We start from the raw sequence: 20304 nt of genomic DNA on the forward strand, positions 1-20304 counted from the left end.
GCAGTGCCACAGACTGATCACCTCCATGCCACACTGAATTGAGGCAGTAATTAAAGCAAAATGAGCCCCTACCAAGTATTGAATACATATATAGTAAATAAACATACTTTCCAGAAGGCCAACAATTAACTACAAATGTTTTTTTTTAATTGGTCTTGCAGTATAAAGTATTCAAATTTTTTGAGATTGGGTTTTTGTTAAATGTGAGACAAAATCATCAAAATGTAAAGAAATAATGACTTAAAATATATCAGTCTATGTGTGATGAGTCTATATAAGATACAAGTTTCACTTCTTGTATTAAATTACTAAAATAAATAAACTTTTAAATGATATTCTAATTTATTGAGATGCACCTGTACATATCCTTGGACATTTGATTTCCCAAAAAATTTTGACGTGCACCTGCACACAAACCATTTTGATTTGCCTACATTGAAACTAATGAACTTTACACAGGCTTTAACGAAAGACAGTGCCTGTTACCCGGCTTGTATCTAAACAGAAGTATACCAAGAAAGTCATTGTTCACTGTCTTCCACCTTTCCTTTCACAACAATTTCTCTCAGGAGTTTATCTTTTGGCAACGTCGTGTTTTTTAAAATCACCATCGGTGAAGCTTTTCTCCCGATGCCATGCAGCTCAGAACACAGGTGAAGCAATTTCATTGGTCTAATGTTATGGGGCTCAGTTTTTTGGTATGAAGCTTGTAAAACTGGAAAAAATCCACTTTTTTAATAGGTCTAGTCCCTAAGTAAAAGTCTAATTTCCAATTTATAAATAAAATAGAAAAACAAACAGCAGCAGGTGTACTGTTATGTGAGAAAACAATATATAGTCTCTGTTTCACCCTGACATTTTTTTTTATTATATCCTGTTGCTGGGTGGAGATGTTATTTATCACAATTTTGACAGCACTCTCTTCCAGTTTTACACCCATAAACAGTTACACAACTCAAATCAATCAAATTTTGTCCACATGCTTTAGGTACATTTGGGCATAGTTAAAGGAAAGATATGAGAAAGAACTGTTTGAACTGTTTTACACATGTATCCACCGGGAAAGGGATAAGTCTTTAAACTTTGCCAACTGTCTATTGGCAAAAAGGTAGTCAGTAGTTTCCTAGTTTTCAAAATGTTTGCTGAGTATTTTGCCTGTGTTGGTGTTTAAACTATACAGTTCTTCCAACCTTCATTATTAATCTTGCAGCATTATTTCCATTTGTTGTAATTTTCTCCATCTCCCCATTTTTCATCTGCTGCACTTATTTTCTTTCTTAAGTCAACAAGCAGAGGCCATCCACAGAAGAACCGTGTAAAAATAAAATACACAAATCTTCAAACATCAAACATGATCTATATCATATGTCACACATTTAATTTCTTCAATATGTAGAGTGTGAAATGTTTAGCCATTTATTCTGTAACCAATGAAAGTTTAATTTGATAGATGCCTCATACATGACCACACAATAGGCGTCATAGGTGCAAAGCTAAAGCTTCTTCTAAGACTCACTCATTACAGTACCTTCTTTTTGTGCCTAGCAGGTTTGCTCTCCACTGTGAAAAACCCAGTGGGAAACTCAAAAGGCTTTCAGTAAAGGAGACTCTATCCTAAGGTATGTGAAATAAGCTAGGCCTACATGGGCACCAGCAACACTAATTATGTATATACTGAAACCAGGGTGCTGGATGTAGCATGCAATCTTAAGATTTTATACAAGCATAGGTTTTCTTAATTATTCCTTTATGTAGAGTCTACTGATATCTGCCTTCTATAGTCAGAGGTTAAAAAGAGTAATGCAATAGAGGTGTGTAAAATAACAAAATGCAATTTTGCTGCTGAGCGCTGTGCTGATGTAGTTTTCAGCAGGTTATGGTCAATGATGATAGTGGCCCAAAATCCAATGCCCAGGTTTTGCTCAAAATGCCTTGTTGATTTTATTGATAATTGGAGTGGTTTTCTTTATAGATAATTAGATAGTTGGTTGGCTATAATTGGATAATTATATACATAAGCTCTATCTAACTGGCAAAGAAACAAGTGTCACTAGTTATTAATAATGATAATCTAAGTGTCACACAAAAACAGACAAATTTAACACATTCTTTATATTTACATAATGTATATAGCTAGCAACAATAAGTCTATCTAGTCTATTTAAACAATTATGAATTTACAGAGCCCCACAGCACTATTCTGAATCTGCAATTTCATTTAAAACCTGGGTATTTCTTTAAACAAAGCATTAATTGTCTGTGACTTTAATATTCATTTAGATAAACTATAAAGCCCTCTAAAAATCGTAGTTGTGTACCATCCAGATTCAGTAGACATTAATCTAAACGTAAAAAGACCACTTATAATGGTGGACGCATTCTTGATTAAATGCTAACATTTGGATTAAATACAGAAAATATAGTCGTTGATCCAGAGTTCAAAGTCATTTCAAAACATCTTTAAAATATGCTTTCCATAATAAATGCATATATGTTACCATGTGAAATGTACATTGACATCAGCTACTACACAGTTTTATCAATAGTCTCCCAGTTTTGACTCTGACAGAATCACCATGAATGCCTAAATCTATGTTTTCCTACACTCTATACAAAGTAGAGAACAGTACACAAGGTAGACTACACTCTAAACACCTTAAAAGAAGAAATATTTAGAGAGAGAAAAAAACAAGCACTATGGAATAACAATTATACACACACCATAAAGTGTTCACCAGACATGTTTCGGCTCTTTACATTCAGAGCAGGGTTCAATGAAGGCCACTTAAGCATAGTTAAATGTTATGTTTTTTTGGGTGCTTTTAGCTGTATGATTTGATTCATTATCCTTTTGGGAAACCTATAAACTGTGACTAAGATGGAGATTTCTGACACTGAGCAGGTCTCTTCAGAAAATAGTTTGGTAGTCTTGAGTATACATTGCGCCTTGTACTGGTTCAAGGACACACTAGATGCAGCAAAGCAGCACCAAAACCTAATCGAGCCTCCTCCAAATTTCACACTAGGAATTGGGTTCTTTTTTTTTTTTTTTTTAAGCTTAATGCTGTAAGCATACAACTGTTGTTCATATGCATTTAAGCAAATTCCAGTTTTTCTTAAAAACATGGAGCTCACCGCTGTTCAAAAAGCAATAGATAGTATGACCAGACTCTGATGTGTGTTCATATTAGATATCGCTTTGGATGTTTTGGGTCTTTTAGCACAAATTTGGGGACGTTAACCTAGCATCTTTGTCACATCCAGTTGTGAAACAATCATTCAGTGGTTCATAATCACGATTTTTATGGTCTGTGCTAAAGATTGTATCCTTAAATCATGAATAGGATATAATTAAGTCATTAGACACTGCTAATGATTAATGTAGGGAGCCTTGGGTTTATAGTCTGCAACAAACACTTGGAGTCTACCTGTTTAAATTAGGTCTTAATCTTGTTTCTACATTTACTTTTGGTTTCCTTCACCTTTAATCTCAATCTGTTTTGCATTTCCTCCATGCTGCAGGTCTACTAGTCTCAATTATCAAAAACCCTGCATAATTAAGCACCTGATCATCAGAGCTGCACTAAAACTCTGCAAGTCCCCTCCTTAACCATTGTTCACATTTACGGAGTAGTAAAGGGGAAGCATTATGTGACTTACTTAGTAATGGTGTTTAATTGCCCCACAGAAGTCCATAATTATTTAGCCATGTGTACTGCAGGTGCAAGCAAAAAAAAACTTTTTTTTCTTAGTTAAACTTGTTAATGTCACTGATAATCACCAAATAATGTGCCAGGAATCAGTGTTTATATTGCAGTCAAATGTCCCTGTGTAGTGTCAATAAATCAATGAGGACCTTAGGTAGAATATAAACAATTACAATAATTGCAGATTTGAATTATCTGGGCAAATATGAATTCAAGAAATGATGTGTATAATTCCATGAGACAACAGGTGCTCTATGTGCTGCACCATCTGTTGTGATCATAACACAAATTCCTCCAGATTGTTTTCCAGAGTTCTACATCCTCTCCAAGTTAAGACGGAAGCATGGATGCAGCTGTATAGCAAGGCTTATTATAATAATCCCCAGTCATTTTAGACAGCTCCAAGTGATCTCTAAAAGCCAGTCTAGGTCAGGATGAAGGGTCAAAAGTTTAAAAACACCTAGTATTTTAGCATTTGAGCGATACATGCATGCTCATTTTCTTTATATGCAACAAACCAGATACATTAATGTTATGAAAGTTTATTTTGACCAAACCAATATACAAATGTTAAACTTTATCATTGCAAAATCATCCCTTAGGATGAATAACAACTTTGCACACTCTTGGTATCCAGACAGTTATTGTCTCCAAATATGTAGCTGAAAATACCTTGCCATGCCTCTTCTAAAACTTCCATTGTTGGATATTCCTGGCAGACTATTCCATTATAAATGACAATACAACCAACAGTTTGTTTCTTTAAACAATGTTTACTTATAGTAACTTGCAGGTATGCTTCAGGTCCATGTCTTGTTGCATGATGCAGCCACAGTCCAGATGGTATTACATGCCAAAGTATGGAATGGTCGCCATTTTGGCTCATTTTTCTTTTTACCAAAAGTAAGTCCTTCTCTGATCCAAAACAACCAAACCTGTTCTCTGTCTTATATAAGTTCTACTATTAGAGCCAAAAATAATAAATCAGGACTCATCTATCCACAGACCGTTCTTCTAGTCATTTACTGCCCATTCTTGCGTTTTCCCCTTTTACCCAGTTTGTCACATATAAACAAATGGAAAATACATTGTCTCTCAAAAATAATACAAGACTAGGTGTTCCCAAACTTTTGACAGACACTGTGCATCTCCAAGTCATACTGTGAAAAAGAAGGCATACTCGAGCACCAGTTTGTGAATGGAGGGCGGAGCTAGAGGAAGTGAGCTGTAAACACCATACACCTGTGCTTTAAAGTACTAAATAGTATTCTGGTTCAGTGAGCATCAAAAGAGATGAAGGAATGTCAGAGAGAGAGAGAGAGAGAGAGAGAGAGAGAGAGAGAGAGAGAGAGCTAGACACAGTGCAGTGTGTGTGCTTTTAAATACTGTGGAAAAAATGACTGAAAAGTTAATGTGGCAAAATAAATCTGTTTTATGTTTGAAGTCTGTCATCTGCCTTCCATTTTCTTTTTCCTAAGCCAATGAGCTCCCTGCTGTCATGTACCCATGCGCCCAGCACCAGCAAGTCAGACTAAAGTATGCAGGATTACACTAGCTTCATACAGGAATGTCCTCCGGTCAGATTAAACAAATATTTAACTGTTTGGCTGTAATGATCAATATAGAGGGAAAAGGGTGAGGCTTTTAAACCAAAGAACACTATCCCAACTCTAAAGCCTGCAGTGGCAGTATCATGCTGTGGGCTTTATTTTTTGGAAAAGAAGCCAGTACTTTTTTAGAAAATTGATAGTATTATTTAAAAAAGAGGAACGGATAGTTGAAAGAATATGATTGGACATCACAAAGTGCTGACCCGAAATCCAAACCTGCGTTTGCGTCATTGGCGACCCACACACCTGACCAAATTATACCTGTCTGTCAGGAGGAATGTGCGACAAACAAATTTTTGTTAATTCAACTGAAACACCAAACACTAAGAAAGAGTCAATAACATAGTAAATAAAAGCTGAAATAAATCAGTCTAATAGACTCATTTTTAATAACATATTTTGGAGTTGAAATGAAAGAAAATGAAGTTTGACTATAATTAATTACCTGACTAAAATAAACAAAGCAATTAACAGTTACTTCTTTTTTTGACTACTTCTTAATTTATTAGAACGTTATATTTGTTTCTGTTATATAGTCTGACTGTTGTATTCCTCTGACTTCCTCTGACACAAAACAGTAGTCTAATGTTCAAACTGCTAAATTTTCTGCTAAACAGGGCCATCCACCTTCATGTTGAGGGTTGCCTATCTGCCTATCAAGATTCACTTCACACATTATAAATAACTAGGGCATTGACTTAGTAAAAATCTGCATTTCATTTCAACAAAACCAGAGCAGAAAAGAAAATTTGTATACTTGCGGACTTTGAAATGACTTTTTAGTGTTAATTATGATGGGAACATTGCTTAAAGTTGTAAGAGATTTTAAGAACCATGTTGTGCTGAAAAGGTGAAATAAGTGTGAGCCCATAGTAGATATGGGGTGATGGAGAGACAGAGAATGGAAATAAATGTAACATGCTGAGATGGCACCTGGCAATATTTGAGTCAATACAACTATCAGGATAAAGGTATCAAGTGTTTTTTTTATGGAAATAGAGTATAGATAGTTTTTGTGGAAAATTTTGTGCCTTCAGGTCAGGCGACGCTCAGGCCTACAGCACATCCAGAGCTAACCTGAAGAGGGGCATCAAAGAGGCCAAGCACTGCTACAAGCAAAACATAGAGGAGCATTTTTCTGACCCTCGACGCATGTGGCAAGGCATCCAGGCCATCAGTGATTACAAATCCTCCCACTTACTTTTATGCTTGCTTTGAGAGAGACAACAAAGAAACTGCCACCAAGCTCAAACTCTCGGCTGATCATTCTCCAATCGCACTCTCCTCCACAGATGGCTGCAATGCACTGAGCCGGATCAGCGCACACATAGCCGCTGGACCAGATAACATCCCTGGACCAGGACCAACCGACTAAAGAACAGCTTTTTACCTAGAGCTGTCTCTTTACTGAACTCTGCCCCTCGCTGATCCTACTGCCCTCATACACTACTACATTTCCCCCCACACCTCACACTTCGTTATTTCACTAATGGACTGTCTACACAAAAACGTATGCTCACTTGGACACTTGCTTATTTCTCACCTCACACTTTGTTATTGCACTAATGGACTGTTTATACAAAACTATGCTCATTTGCACACTGCTCTTCTTTGTATTGCTGCTCACCAATACCTAATTACCATTGTATATATACCCGTTTTCTGTTTATAGTAATATATTATGCTCACCATTCACATCCTTCTCCAAATTTCTGTTTATAGTAATAGGCATCTGTATATCATGTTCATAATACATATATACTCATCTGTATATCATGTTCAAAATACATATATACTCATCTGTATAGTATTGTTCATAATACATATATACTCATCTGTATAGTATTGTTCATAATACATATATAATCATCTGTATATTATTGTTCATAAAACATATATACTCATCTTTATATTATTGTTCATAATACATATATACTCATCTGTATATTATTGTTCATAGTACATATATTTTTATCTGTATATTATATTCATAGTAATTATATACAGTGGGTACGGAAAGTATTCAGACCCCCTTAAATTTTTCACTCTTTGTTATATTGCAGCCATTTGCTAAAATCATTTAAGTTCATTCTTTTTCCTCATGAATGTACACACAGCTCCCCATATTGACAGAAAAACACAGAATTGTTGACATTGTTGCAGATTTATTAAAAAAGAAAAACTGAAATATCACATGGGCCTAGTATTTAGACCCTTTGCTGTGACACTCATATTTAACTCAGGTGCTTTCTATTTCTTCTGATCATCCTTGAGATGGTTCTACACCTTCATTTGAGTCTAGCTTTGTTTAATTATACTGATTGGACTTGATTAGGAAAGCCACACACCTGTCTATATAAGACCTTCCAGATCACAATGCATGTCAGAGCAAATGAGAATCATGAGGTCAAAGGAACTGCCTGAAGAGCTCAGAGACAGAATTGTGGCAAGGCACAGATCTGGCCAAGGTTACAAAAAGATTTCTGCTGCACTTAAGGTTCCTAAGAGCACAGTGGCCTCCATAATCCTCAAATGGAAGACGTTTGGGGCGACCAGAACCCTTCCTAGAGCTGGCCGTCCGGCCAAACTGAGCTATCGGGGGAGAAGAGCCTTGGTGAGAGAGGTAAAGAAGAACCCAAAGATCACTGTGGCTGAGCTCCAGAGATGCAGTCAGGAGATGGGAGAAAGTTGTAGAAAGTCAACCATCACTGCAGCCCTCCACCAGTCGGGGCTTTATGGCAGAGTGGCCCGACGGAAGCCTCTCCTCAGTGTAAGACACATAAAAGCCCGCATGGAGTTTGCTAAAAAAACACCAGAAGGACTCCAAGATGGTGAGAAATAAGATTCTCTGGTCTGATGAGACAAAAATAGAACTTTTTGGCCTTAATTCTAAGCGGTATGTGTGGAGAAAATCAGGCACTGCTCATCACCTGTCCAATACAGTCCCAACAGTGAAGCATGGTGGTGGCAGCATCATGCTGTGGGGGTGTTTTTCAGCTGCAGGGACAGGACGACTGGTTGCAATCGGGGGAAAGATGAATGCGGCCAAGTACAGGGATATCCTGGACAAAAACCTTCTCCAGAGTGCTCTGGACCTCAGACTGGGCCGAAGGTTTACCTTCCAACAAGACAATGACCCTAAGCACACAGCTAAAATAAAGAAGGAGTGGCTTTACAACAACTCCGTGACTGTTCTTGAATGGCCCAGCCAGAGCCCTGACTTAAACCCAATTGAGCATCTCTGGAGAGACCTAAAAATGGCTGTCCACCAACGTTTACCATCCAACCTGACAGAACTGGAGAGGACCTGCAAGGAGGAATGGCAGAGGATCCCCAAATCCAGGTGTGAAAGACTTGTTGCATCTTTCGCAAAAAGACTCCTGGCTGTATTAGATCAAAAGGGGGCTTCTACTAAATACTGAGCAAAGGGTCTGAATACTTAGGACCATGTGATATTTCAGTTTTTCTTTTTTAATAAATCTGCAACAATGTCAACAATTCTGTGTTTTTCTGTCAGTATGGGGTGCTATGTGTACATTCATGAGGAAGAAGAATGAACCTAAATGGTTTTAGCAAATGGCTGCAAAATAACAAAGAGTGAAAAATGTAAGGGGGTCTGAATACTTTCCGTACCCACTGTACATCTGTAAATTACTGTTTATAGTGAATATTTACTTATTTATCAATTTGTTTGTTTGTTTAATTATGGTTTGTTTATTAAACAGGATGACAGACAGGGGAGTAGGGCAAGAGTGGGGTAATATAAGTCTCTGTAGCTATAAAATAAATTGAGCTGATTATCTGAATGTGCTGAATGACTAGGTTATCAAAATGTGCTCCAAAAGCTACAGTGTGATTCAGAGGGTATAAAGAATAAATAGCACCAATAAAAGTTAACTCTGTTAATAGACTTTGAGATGTTCATTTATTATTTGTAAATAAAGCTATATTTGTTCCCCATCACACCTCAACATGATGGATCATGTTGTGGAGATTAGTTCTACATATGGCTAATTATATCCACTTCAGTTGCAGGTTGTAAAAATGTGGTGAGTACTTATGCAAGGCACTGTATCTTGACAGAGACCTAATGGAAACACAAGAATTTACATACACTACTCCTTAGAATTTTGCTTGTGTGTGTTTAGTAATCCACAAAGGGTCATACAGAAAAATGTATGGAGTAAAGTCAGCAGGCGTTGCTGGGCTTTCCATCTGGGTCTGTTTGTAATTTTACTTAGTCCAGATGTAGACATATATACAGACAAGAATAATATGGGGACTCCGGCATTATCAAAATATATTTTTAAATACGACCGATTTTCTCTAAATAAATTTGAATGGCTACTGGAAACAAACAAACAAACAAACAAACAAACAAACAAACAGACAGACAGACAGACAGTCAGTCCGTCTGTCTATCTGTATCTATCTGTCTATCTATCTATCCATGAGTTTAAATAATAGCAAATGCAATACATCATGTCACTAATTATATTTGATGTCACTGCAAAAATGTGGCCCAAATAGCTCATTTTCCTCTATGACCATGCATATTCATAACAATACTATCCAATACAATTAAAACACAGCAATTTCCATTCGATTTTGTTGACCATAAAAATCACAAAGGTCTACTACTGCACTACAAGGTATTGTTGCTTTATTTCTGAGTCTCAATGCTTTCCTTTATTTCTTTCTCTCTGTAATCTGTGAAGGTTCGGAAAAAAATAGCAAAACTGTGTGTAGTAATGCCTTAGCGATAAAAAATGCAGACAACCAAACCTTTACTGTGACCGCAGTTCAGCCATGACATTTTTGCATGTGTATGTGTGCAGTGATTCACAGTGTGTTATAAAGAGAAGATTGATGCCAGTGGACTTTTTTTTTTTTTGTGGATCTGATTGGTTTTTGCTATGTTTTTAATATTTATTAATATTAGAGCAGACAAATTACAAAAAATATCAGATTCCTGCCATTTAGCACTGCCCACATGTACAGCTCCCCATGCACCATGCTGTACCTCCTCTGCCCAATCTATGTACCAAAGTTGGATACCTGCTGACAGCATCAGATGACTTGCTCTTGCACATCACTATGGCGATCTTGCACTTTGGATTGCCTGCACCTAGAGATAAAAAAAAATATTAATAATAATAAATAAAAAAAATAAATTTGGTGAGGAAATTGGCATGGCTCTTTTACTTTTTCTTGTGCACTTTCTGATTATCTGATAGACAGCATCAGTCAGATTAAACCAACAAAAGGCCAGTTTAACTTGTAAATCTGCCTACTTATAAATACCCTGGAAATGCAAAACCCAGAAGCAGACATTCCTCTGTCAAAACAGTTTAAAATGTTCTTAGTGATGCTAAAGTAAAAAATCTTAGTGATGCTAAAGGTCACATTTTAATTAGGGACTATATTTGTGAAATATAATTGTGGAATATACTGTATTTTAAGTGATATGTGAGCTACTACAGCTCTGCAAGTCTACTAAATTAGATGAATTTACATTTAAGCACACTGTCCTCACAATGTGCCCAAATGTATACTTTATTCTATATTCCTTTTAACGAGCAAACGTGCATTTTGAGAATTCGCCAACATCACAGTGCACTGCGGAATAAAAGGAGTGTGCCGGCAGTTTTCCACTTAGTTTTAGCAAACAGCAAAACACCCTCATTAGTGCACAGGTAGAGACATGTCTGTAGCCATATTGCACACAGTCATTTACACAAGAATGTGTTTTCACTTAGAGATTCCGAATTATTGCAATCTTCGGTATAGATCGCTTCAAAAAAAGATCAGGGAAAAACTTGGATTATAATGTGTGATCTAACTGTCATAATACACTCCTAGAAAATTTGTAATCACATAGTGATTTATATTCCTTCAAAAGATACAACTGTATGATTCCATTATCCTATCAAATTAAAACCTGATAATAATCACATTCACATGGAAATGTTTCATTATTGTCTGAATATTGACTGGTCTACACTGCTCAGAAACACATTCGGAACATGCATTTTTGTGGTTGTGAAAATTTTCTGTTACCTCTGGATGTCTTTGTGAAAAACTGTATACTGTATATTACAAACATACACTTAGACAGTGTTTATGACTGAAAAGAGAACACATACCAGGGTAGTAAACACAAACACACACCCTTAATTCTGGAAAAACCTGCAGCCTTCCTAAGTCTGTCTACATTTATTTCTTTAAATAGTTCTTAAATAACTAATTCCAAAGAAAACACACAATTGCAGTGTAATTCTGTGGACATGATGGTGAAGGCATGGACAGGACAACTGCACATTCCAGACTGCTGCCACATAAATAAAAATGTATATTAAAAAAGCCTGGTAAGAACTCTAGCAGAAGAGTAGCTACCAGGTTGCAAGAACGTTCTTGGTAAAATGTCTATAGCTATAATACTGTACTTTTTATTGTCTTGCCTTTAAGAGCCACTGTTAAAATGTATATACGGTACCATTTCCACACTTTAAACCGTTTCCGCTATGTTATGTGTTGAAAAATGTAGTGGAGAAGTTAAGAAAAGAAAAGCAGTCTTTAACCAAAACCAAAATGATGACTCGTATCTAAAATATGGTTTTCTCTCTATAGACACATGGTCACATGGACCAAATGTATGCATTTTGCTACACTGTTTGCTACGGAGACACAATTTCATGTAAAAGACACGATTACATGTAAATGAAAAATTTTCTGGTCTGATATATTAAATATAAGAAAAATTAAGGATACTTAATAATCCATATTTCTCTCTCCCTCAGTCATGTTAAACATGCTCCTAAGGTACCAGTGACCAGTGTTCCTGTCCCTCTTCGGATCTGGATGGGGTTCTCATTGATTGAAGGCCACTTTGTGCAGCTGGGCATGGTTTCGCATCAAAGGCCTGGGGATCCATGAAATTACGAAGTAACACGGGCTCGAAGGATGGATTTGGACTGTACTTAATGTCAACAGTATTTTACAATGGGGTATTCTACTCAGGACTACAGGTTGCATTTGATCACCATTACTGCACACCTCAAAATGCTTTGACTGTAATAAATACATTCGGTGCCACCCAGATGAGGATGGATTCCCTTTAAGTCTGGTTCCTCTAAAGGTTTCTTCCTTATCCCATATCAATCTCACTAATGTATTCAATCTTTATTTACCGCATCATCTGTGTAAAGCTGCTTTGAGACAATGTCTATTGTTAAGAGTGCTATACAATATAAAAATTATATGTTTGAAATATACACAGGCAGTCCTTGAGTTACAATTCTTCAATCTTATGATGATGACAGTGATACGAAAAAATTGTAAAAAAATAAAAAAATTGTGCATGGCAAGCAAACGTGTGTGTGTGTGTGTGTGTGTGTGTGTGTGTGTGTGTGTGTGTGTGTGTATATATATATATGAGTGGGCACTTCACATTTAAATTGATTTTTATTTTTTATTTTTATTGTTTTACATTTTTTCTATAAAATATTCTTCTTCAATTTTACAATCTAAACTGTGGGTAACAAGCAGGTCATATAGGTTTATGTGCCATTACTGTATCCTTTGAAAAGCCAACATAAGCCATAGTGAAGACTTTGCATACAAAAAGTATGTTGAAGTAAGTTTGGTTATTTTGCAAACATTAAAGGTAATGTGTTTTGTTTAAAAAGGCATGCTGATTCTAAAACCTAATTAATATGTATCAACTCTACATTTTATGGTTAGAATATGAGAGATATTTCAAATATATTTTATTTCTGTTCAACTTTCAAAAGTCTGTGGACACCTGACCATCACAACACAAGAAGAACCAGGTATTTTGTATGTCAAATATTAGTACAAATAAATAAACAAACAAATAAATAAATATATTGAATGTTAAGCATCGAGGGAAAATGTTTGTCCCTATTAGAAGCAACTTTTTATTTTATAAATAAGTAATAGTTGTTTTTATATTTTAAGAATACAGACAAATCAAAGACGTAATAAGTAATATTTACTTCGGATAATCAGGTGAGAAGCATAGGACTAAAATCGTGAGCTACATCTCATTTTTTTTTTCCAGATTTTGTAGCTAATAATAAACAACTGGACCATAAGCTCTGCCCATTTGGATTTGTAACTTATATTTTTTATATAACAAACTTTATATTTTGTATTTAGCGCCTCAAACAATGTTAAAAAATTCATACGTTATGGTTCCTGAACTTAACTTAAACCGGCCACAAGTCAACTCTTTGAGCAAAAAACATTCAAATTCAAGAGCATTTATCTTTTGTAAAGGTGTATAGTGACATTGCTTTTATTTTCCACCCCATGATTCTTTGTCTCAAACCATTAAAATAGGTTTTTTGTGACCTAAAAAAGAAGCTTTGGTTGTTGTTTTTTTATGAGATACTGTGACATGTTTTCTAGCAAAGTTTAATCTGGCTTTTCTATTCTTGATTGTTACTAGTTGTTTGCATTTTGAGGTAAATCCCCTGTATTTACATTTATACATACATATCTTGAATGTAAACTTTGAGAATACAGTAGTACGGCTTTAATTGGGTGGTTTTCTTTGCCAAGAAAATAATTTTTATAGTCCACTTTAATTGTCTTCTGTGGTCTCCTAGGCTTTTTTGGTGTTGCTGAGCAGACACAAGACCTTTTTATCTCCTTAATTTGTCATGAAATGTGTCAATTGTCCAATTGGCTCTTGAGCCTAAATACTTACATTATTAATATGGGAATGTTCACATTCCCATGAATTTATTTTTATTATTTTAATTTGAAAAAGGCGGCTAAACTATGCTGAACTTAAATTTGCTGCTGAACTCAACACTCCAAACGTTTTTTTTTTTTTTTCTGGAGGAAAGTTCTGTGGTCAGATGAGTTTAGAGGGAAAAAGGTGAGGCCTTTAACACTTTAGGTGAGACCTTTAAGAACACCATATTAACTGAAAAGCATGAAGAATAAGAAGCAAGAAGAAAAAGATGACAATGAACAACGTGTTTAAGTGTATCAGTCCATAGCATCTGGAGTTTCTTATATAACAATGTTATGTAAGTTATACTTGTGGGTTGCATTAAATTAAATGGATGGGTGTGGTACATTACAGGGTTACAAAGGAGGTACCAGATCTCAGCTCTGAGTCAGCCTATTCCAGTGGAAGGCAGAGGAAAAACACACAGAGGGAGAAAAACTGAGGACCTCACAAATAATTCATTTTAGAAATATAAATTAATATTCTGTGCATCATATACATAGAAATTTGTGGTACATGTAAATAGAATAAATGTAACTATTGTAGAAAAATACATTACCTACAAGGATATTAAATGAAACAGGTGAAAAAACAAGGAGGGTGAATTATCTGATCCAAAATATTTGGCAAGAGAGGTGGAGTTTTCTCAGTCTATGCACGCATGCATGTGTGCACATCCGCACACACACACACCCACACACACTACTACAAATCTGCTATTATCTACTGGGATTTTCATTCTAAAGCTGGTCTCTCTCAGGCTCCCTGATCTAAAGAATTCCAGTGACACACTCAAGGTAAGACCCAGAGAATTAATTCTTATGGAAAGTATATACTCTTTGTCTAAAAACACATTTGTTCATGCTGTTGACACTATAAATAGTAAATTGATAACTTCTTGTTGGTCTAACCAAGAGTCGGAATAAATATTTGTTTGTGAAATGCTAACACAGCTCCATTATTTAAAACCGTTTTAACTGTCACAAAAGCTACATTTATATGAAAGCTAGCTTTATTTGAACCTGAAGTTTTTAAGCTATTTTTTTACTTGTTATAATAAAATAATAAGTAGATGTAAATGTGTAAATGGCAGTAAAACTGTTGCTGAAAACGGCATAATTTCACAATTTTATAATCATTTAGACTGTTTTTCAATCCATGAATGGTAATTTTAGGCTCAGATTTTAGGCTTAATCAACTGTATATTTTTTATTGCATTTCATATAAATCAATTCTATGACCTCTATAACAAGCTTGAACTAACGATTTTTAAAACTTATTAAAAGCATTTTATATCAGGAATAACTTAATATTTCTTCATTGAACTGTATTTTAGGTTAATCTCACCCATCCAAAAGCAACTGTATGAATATATCTAACCCCTGTATTGTCCATATGCTATATACTGATTTTATTATTACAATTTTCCTATGTTTGCAAATCTGTCAACAAATGAAGTATGCTTAATCATAAATTGCAAGGTCTGTACAGCAGTGTAGTCTGAAATAGCAAACTGTGGCATAAGCTAGCATGCTGGCAACACCAAGAAAAGTGTATGTCTTCACAGCCTGTGCTAAATGCACAATGACATTTTAAACCATTTTATTATTATAAAAAATTCACTTCAAATACAGAAATATTTTAAAGGAATAAAACCTGTTAACTATGAAGCTGCCTCACTGGTTAATGAAGGTTAGTAATGGTAAAAGTGTAAGTTAACCGAAATTTCTGGAAAGGACAAAACCAAGTGTTTTCAAACAAACTGAATTTTACTTTTCTTTTTTTTCTAGGACATTATGAGCCATCATTCAGATTTTGATTCTAATGAGAATTACGATTACCATGATCATTACAATGACAGCTTAAACCACAGCTACTATGATGAGGACTTTGAAGACTACACTGTGTGTGACAAATCAGATGTCCGCTCCTTTGGCAGTTTCTTCATCCCAGTGGTCTATAGCCTAGCAATCGTAGTAGGCCTAGCTGGAAACTCCATGGTTGTATTTGTTTATCTATCCCAGAAGCATCTACGGTCATTAACAGATGTCTTTATTCTTAATCTGGCCTTTGCGGACCTCCTCCTTCTTTTCACCCTACCGTTCTGGGCAGCAGATGCTGTAAATGGCTGGGAGATTGGTGTGGTGGCCTGCAAGATAACCTCAGCCCTCTACACCACTAACTTCAGCTGTAGCATGCTTCTGCTAGCCTTTATAAGTGTGGACCGTTACAGAGCACTTTCCCAGGGCTCCAGGACTTATGCCAGGCCACTTGGAAACAAACCAAGGAGACAGAGGCTGCTACTTTCCCTCCTGATTTGGATTGTAGCCTTCATCTTAGGCTTGCCAGATTTTCTCTTCAACAGCATAAAGCAACACTCTTCTGGACACAAATCCTGCAGGGCAGTATACCCGCATAATATGGCACAAATAGCAAAAGCGATCTTGGAAATTCTAGAGGTGACAATGAGCTTTCTGCTACCGTTTCTGGTGATGATGTTCTGCTATTACAGAGTGGGAAAAACCTTGAGTCGGGCAGCAACAACTGGAATGAAAGAAATACAGAGGTGGAAGACCTTTCAGGTCCTGATAGCTGTGGTGGGAGTGTTTTTATTTACACAGCTGCCATATAACATTGTCAAACTTATACGAACTCTAGATATCATATATGCATTTGTGACAAACTGTGAGGTCAGTAAAGCACTAGATCGGGCCAATCAAGTTACAGAGAGCTTGGCACTCACACACTGCTGTCTAAACCCAGTTCTATATGTCTTCACTGGTTCATCCTTCAAGGTGCATGTGCTAAGGATTGCTAAGTACTGTGGACAGATTGGGAGGCATCGTCATCAGAACATCATGCAACCTGCAGTGGAGATTGCACTAAGAACACAGACCCACACAAACAGCAATGCATGCTCACAATCAGACGAGGAACATACAAGTACCTTTACCATATAGCACACTAACTTGATGACCAGGTCTAAAAAAAGACTGCATTATTAATAATGCAAGTAGGCCACACCATTTAAATAATGGCTGAGTGGTTCTATTTGAAATTTGGTGTAATAAATTCCAAATCTGAGACAGCTGACACAGAATTACAATTTAAAATTTAATATCCTAAACAATACAAGAGTATGGGCAAGGTTAATGAGTGTTTCTCTAAATATTTTAATCGACATCATTATTCATAATAATAAACTCATACACATCTGAAAGGAATGTGCTACATTGTTTTGTGAAAAAATCAATAAATCATTTTATTTCTTCATTTTGCTTAGTTTTATCTAATTAAAAATAATAAATTATAGTAAGTTGAATACCTGAATTGTGCAGTTGTATGATAATTGTCTCCATTAGGTAGTAAATGTGTTGTAAATGTGCAATCATGCAATTTTCATGATTGTATCTTCCTTTAATATTTTCCAGTAGAACAGCTGCCAACTAATATTTTCTATTGTATTTTAAAAAATATTGTAAATCTGGAAGAGCCATATTATGTGAGTTATATGTTTATTAGTCTTTAGCATTACTAAAGGTAATTCTGGTTCCTCACTGTTAACCAAAAATAATGAAAAATGCATACGTGTTCAAGCGGGAAAGAAAGAAAAAAGCATATTTGTAAATATAGTGACATCTGTGTTTGCTTTATGGACTCATACACAGGATTACACACATTTAATTTCTTTCTTTACTATAACAGAAGGTTATTGTGGTTACCATAGTTACTCAAGGTAACCATGATTCAACTAATACACTCTGATAGCCAATGCTTACCAATTCTATTATAAGAGTACAAATGGTGTGATACTTCTGGTATCAAGTTTTATTTATTTTTTGCTCAAATGATCAAATTAAAAGTCAGACATATATGCATTTTGTATATATATATATATTGACACTTTTTTTTACAGTATCCTCCAAAAGTATTGGAATGGGCAGTTTATTCTTTATTTTTTATTATACATTTAAAGATTTGGGTTTGAGATCAACATAAAAATTAAATAAATACTAGAAACAAACCTCAAGTCATTGGTTTAGAGCGCTCTCGTTAAAATATGCGACAAAATCACTTTAGAAAAAGAAAACCCATGTCACAGAGTTCCACATTAAAACTTCATAGACTCCAGAAGTACAAAATTAGGATTAAATTGCATCTGGATTGCTGCCACTCATTACCTTGCATTGTATCCTGTAGTTTCTATTTTAATTTTAGTAATCTTCCATTTTTAATATATCTGTGGTTTGAAATTTACAGACCGTCCCAAGCTGATTTGTGTGTAAGTAACAAAGTGCTTAGTTTAAATGCAGCATGTTTATTGACAAATCTAGACATTTAATGGGATAATTTATTCTGCATTATATGAAAAGGTTCCTAGATGATGCACTAGGCTACAGTGTCAAAATCAAGAGAAAACAGGGCACAGACTTTCATAACTGACCTAAACATTTAACCAGCATACCTTTACTGGACATTTCCAAAGTCCGTCTGTTCACAGTGTGCAGAAAGACATGTACAGAAATTAAAATGTTTGGATGTGTATTTTATCGAAAATAGCCACTACCTTTACCACCTTTATACACCCCCTTTTAAACAAATTCAGCAAGTCTGTAATATTAAACGATGAGAAGGTCAGTAAATGCAAAATCTAAAGAAGAATATATAAGAGAATATATAATAACTTTTTTTTTAATAATATTTAAAAAAACATTTCCTATATTCTTTTTTTTAGTCTTGTTTAATAGTACTGAACATTATTTTACCAACCAAAACAAGAACAGCCTGTATGGCAATAATACAGTATGTGAAAAAACACTTACCACTGCTCCACCACTTCTTTCCATTTATGACATAGTGGTCTTTGTCTTTGTGCAGGGTGCACTCCATATTAGTTGCATCACTTGAGGCAATATCTGGCTCTTAAAGAAAAACAGAACATACAGACAGCAAGTAAATATAACAGATGAAAGTAAGAAAGTGGGAACACAGCTTATGCTCTCAACAGTTTAAATATTTTATTTCAAATGTACACTCACAGAACCCAGCCATTAGGGGGGCACAAGCCAGTGCACTCTTAGTGCCGGTTCCAAGCCCGGGTAAATGGGGAGGGTTGCGTTAGGAAGGGCATCCAGTGTTAAACGTGCCAAATCAAATATGCGGATCACAAATGATAATTTCATACCGGATCGGTCGAGGCCCGGGTTAACAACGACCGCCACAGGTATCGTTAGCCGACAGGGTACCGGTGGAAATTGGGCTACTGTTGGCCGAAGGAGGAGAAGGAGAGGAGGAAGAAGTCTACAGAGACGGCAGGAAAAGGAGCAGTGTAGGAGAGTGGAGGTTCGGGTTGGTACTTTAAATGTTGGTACTATGACGGGTAAAGGGAGAGAGGTAGCTGATATGATGGAGAGGAAAAAGGTAGATATGCTGTGTGTTCAGGAGACCAAGTGGAAAGGGAGTAAGGCCAGGAACATTGGAGGTGGGTTTAAACTGTTTTTAATCATGGTGTGGATGGGAAGAGAAATGGTGTAGGGGTGATTCTGAAGGAAGAGTACAGTGAGAGTGTAGTGGAGGTGAAGAGAGTTTCTGATAGGGTGATGATCGTAAAGGTGGAAGTTGAAGGGATGATGCTAAATGTCATCAGTGCCTATGCTCCACAAGTTGGCTGTGAGATGGAGGAGAAGGAAAGATTCTGGAGTGAATTAGACGAAGTGGTAGATGGTGCACCCAGGAAAGAACGATTGGTGATTGGGGCAGACTTTAATAGGCATGTAGGTGAAGGGAACAGAGGTGATGAGGAGGTGATGGGTAGGTATGGTTTTAAGGAGAGGAATGTGGAAGGGCAGATGGTGGTAGATTTTGCTAAAAGGATGGAAATGGCAGTGGTGAACACGTTTTTTAAGAAGAAGGAGGATCATAGGGTGACGTATAAGAGTGGAGGAAGGTGCACACAGGTGGATTATGTTCTGTGTAGGAGATGCAACCTGAAGGAGATGGAAGACTGTAAGGTGTTGGCGGGGGACAGTGTAGCTAGACAGCATCGGATGGTGGTCTGTAGGATGGTTTTGGAGGCGAAGAAGAAGAGGAGGAAAGTAAGGATTGAAAGAAGAATAAGATGGTGGAAACTGAAGGAGGAAGAGTGTAGTGTGAGGTTCAGGGAAGAGGTCAGACAGGGGCTTGGTGGTGGTGAAGAGGTGCCGGATGATTGGGCAACTACTGC

General features: G+C 36.2%; 2 protein-coding genes across 4 annotated transcripts in view; one reads left to right on the forward strand and one right to left on the reverse strand.

Moving 5' to 3' along the window:
* acad11 (acyl-CoA dehydrogenase family, member 11) overlaps positions 1 to 20304 on the reverse strand; it is a 50840-nt gene that overhangs the window by 10701 nt on the left and 19835 nt on the right. Inside the window, exons 13-14 of the mRNA XM_083529928.1 lie at positions 18905 to 19003; positions 10376 to 10445 (exon numbers count right to left, since the gene is read on the reverse strand). Coding sequence (XP_083386054.1) covers positions 10376 to 10445; positions 18905 to 19003 — 169 coding nt within the window. The remainder of the gene's footprint in view (positions 1 to 10375; positions 10446 to 18904; positions 19004 to 20304) is intronic.
* Positions 13397 to 17956, forward strand: ackr4b (atypical chemokine receptor 4b). Of its 3 annotated transcripts, XR_014531577.1 has the most exons (3): positions 13397 to 14878; positions 15872 to 17126; positions 17444 to 17956. XR_014531577.1 is itself a non-coding variant. In XM_083529984.1 (2 exons), the coding sequence occupies exons 1-2, from the start codon at positions 14735 to 14737 to the stop codon at positions 17039 to 17041; spliced, it is 1314 nt and encodes a 437-aa protein (XP_083386110.1). In that variant the 5' UTR covers positions 13397 to 14734; the 3' UTR covers positions 17042 to 17354. The 3 variants fall into 3 exon arrangements, 2 of the variants coding, with proteins under 2 accessions (XP_083386110.1, XP_083386111.1); XM_083529984.1 differs by lacking the exon at positions 17444 to 17956 and having other exon boundaries at positions 15872 to 17354; XM_083529985.1 differs by lacking the exons at positions 13397 to 14878; positions 17444 to 17956 and having other exon boundaries at positions 14896 to 17354.

The sequence above is a fragment of the Silurus aristotelis genome, assembly GCF_946808225.1.
Source record: "Silurus aristotelis genome assembly, chromosome: 25".
Taxonomy (NCBI): Eukaryota; Metazoa; Chordata; class Actinopteri; order Siluriformes; family Siluridae; genus Silurus; species Silurus aristotelis.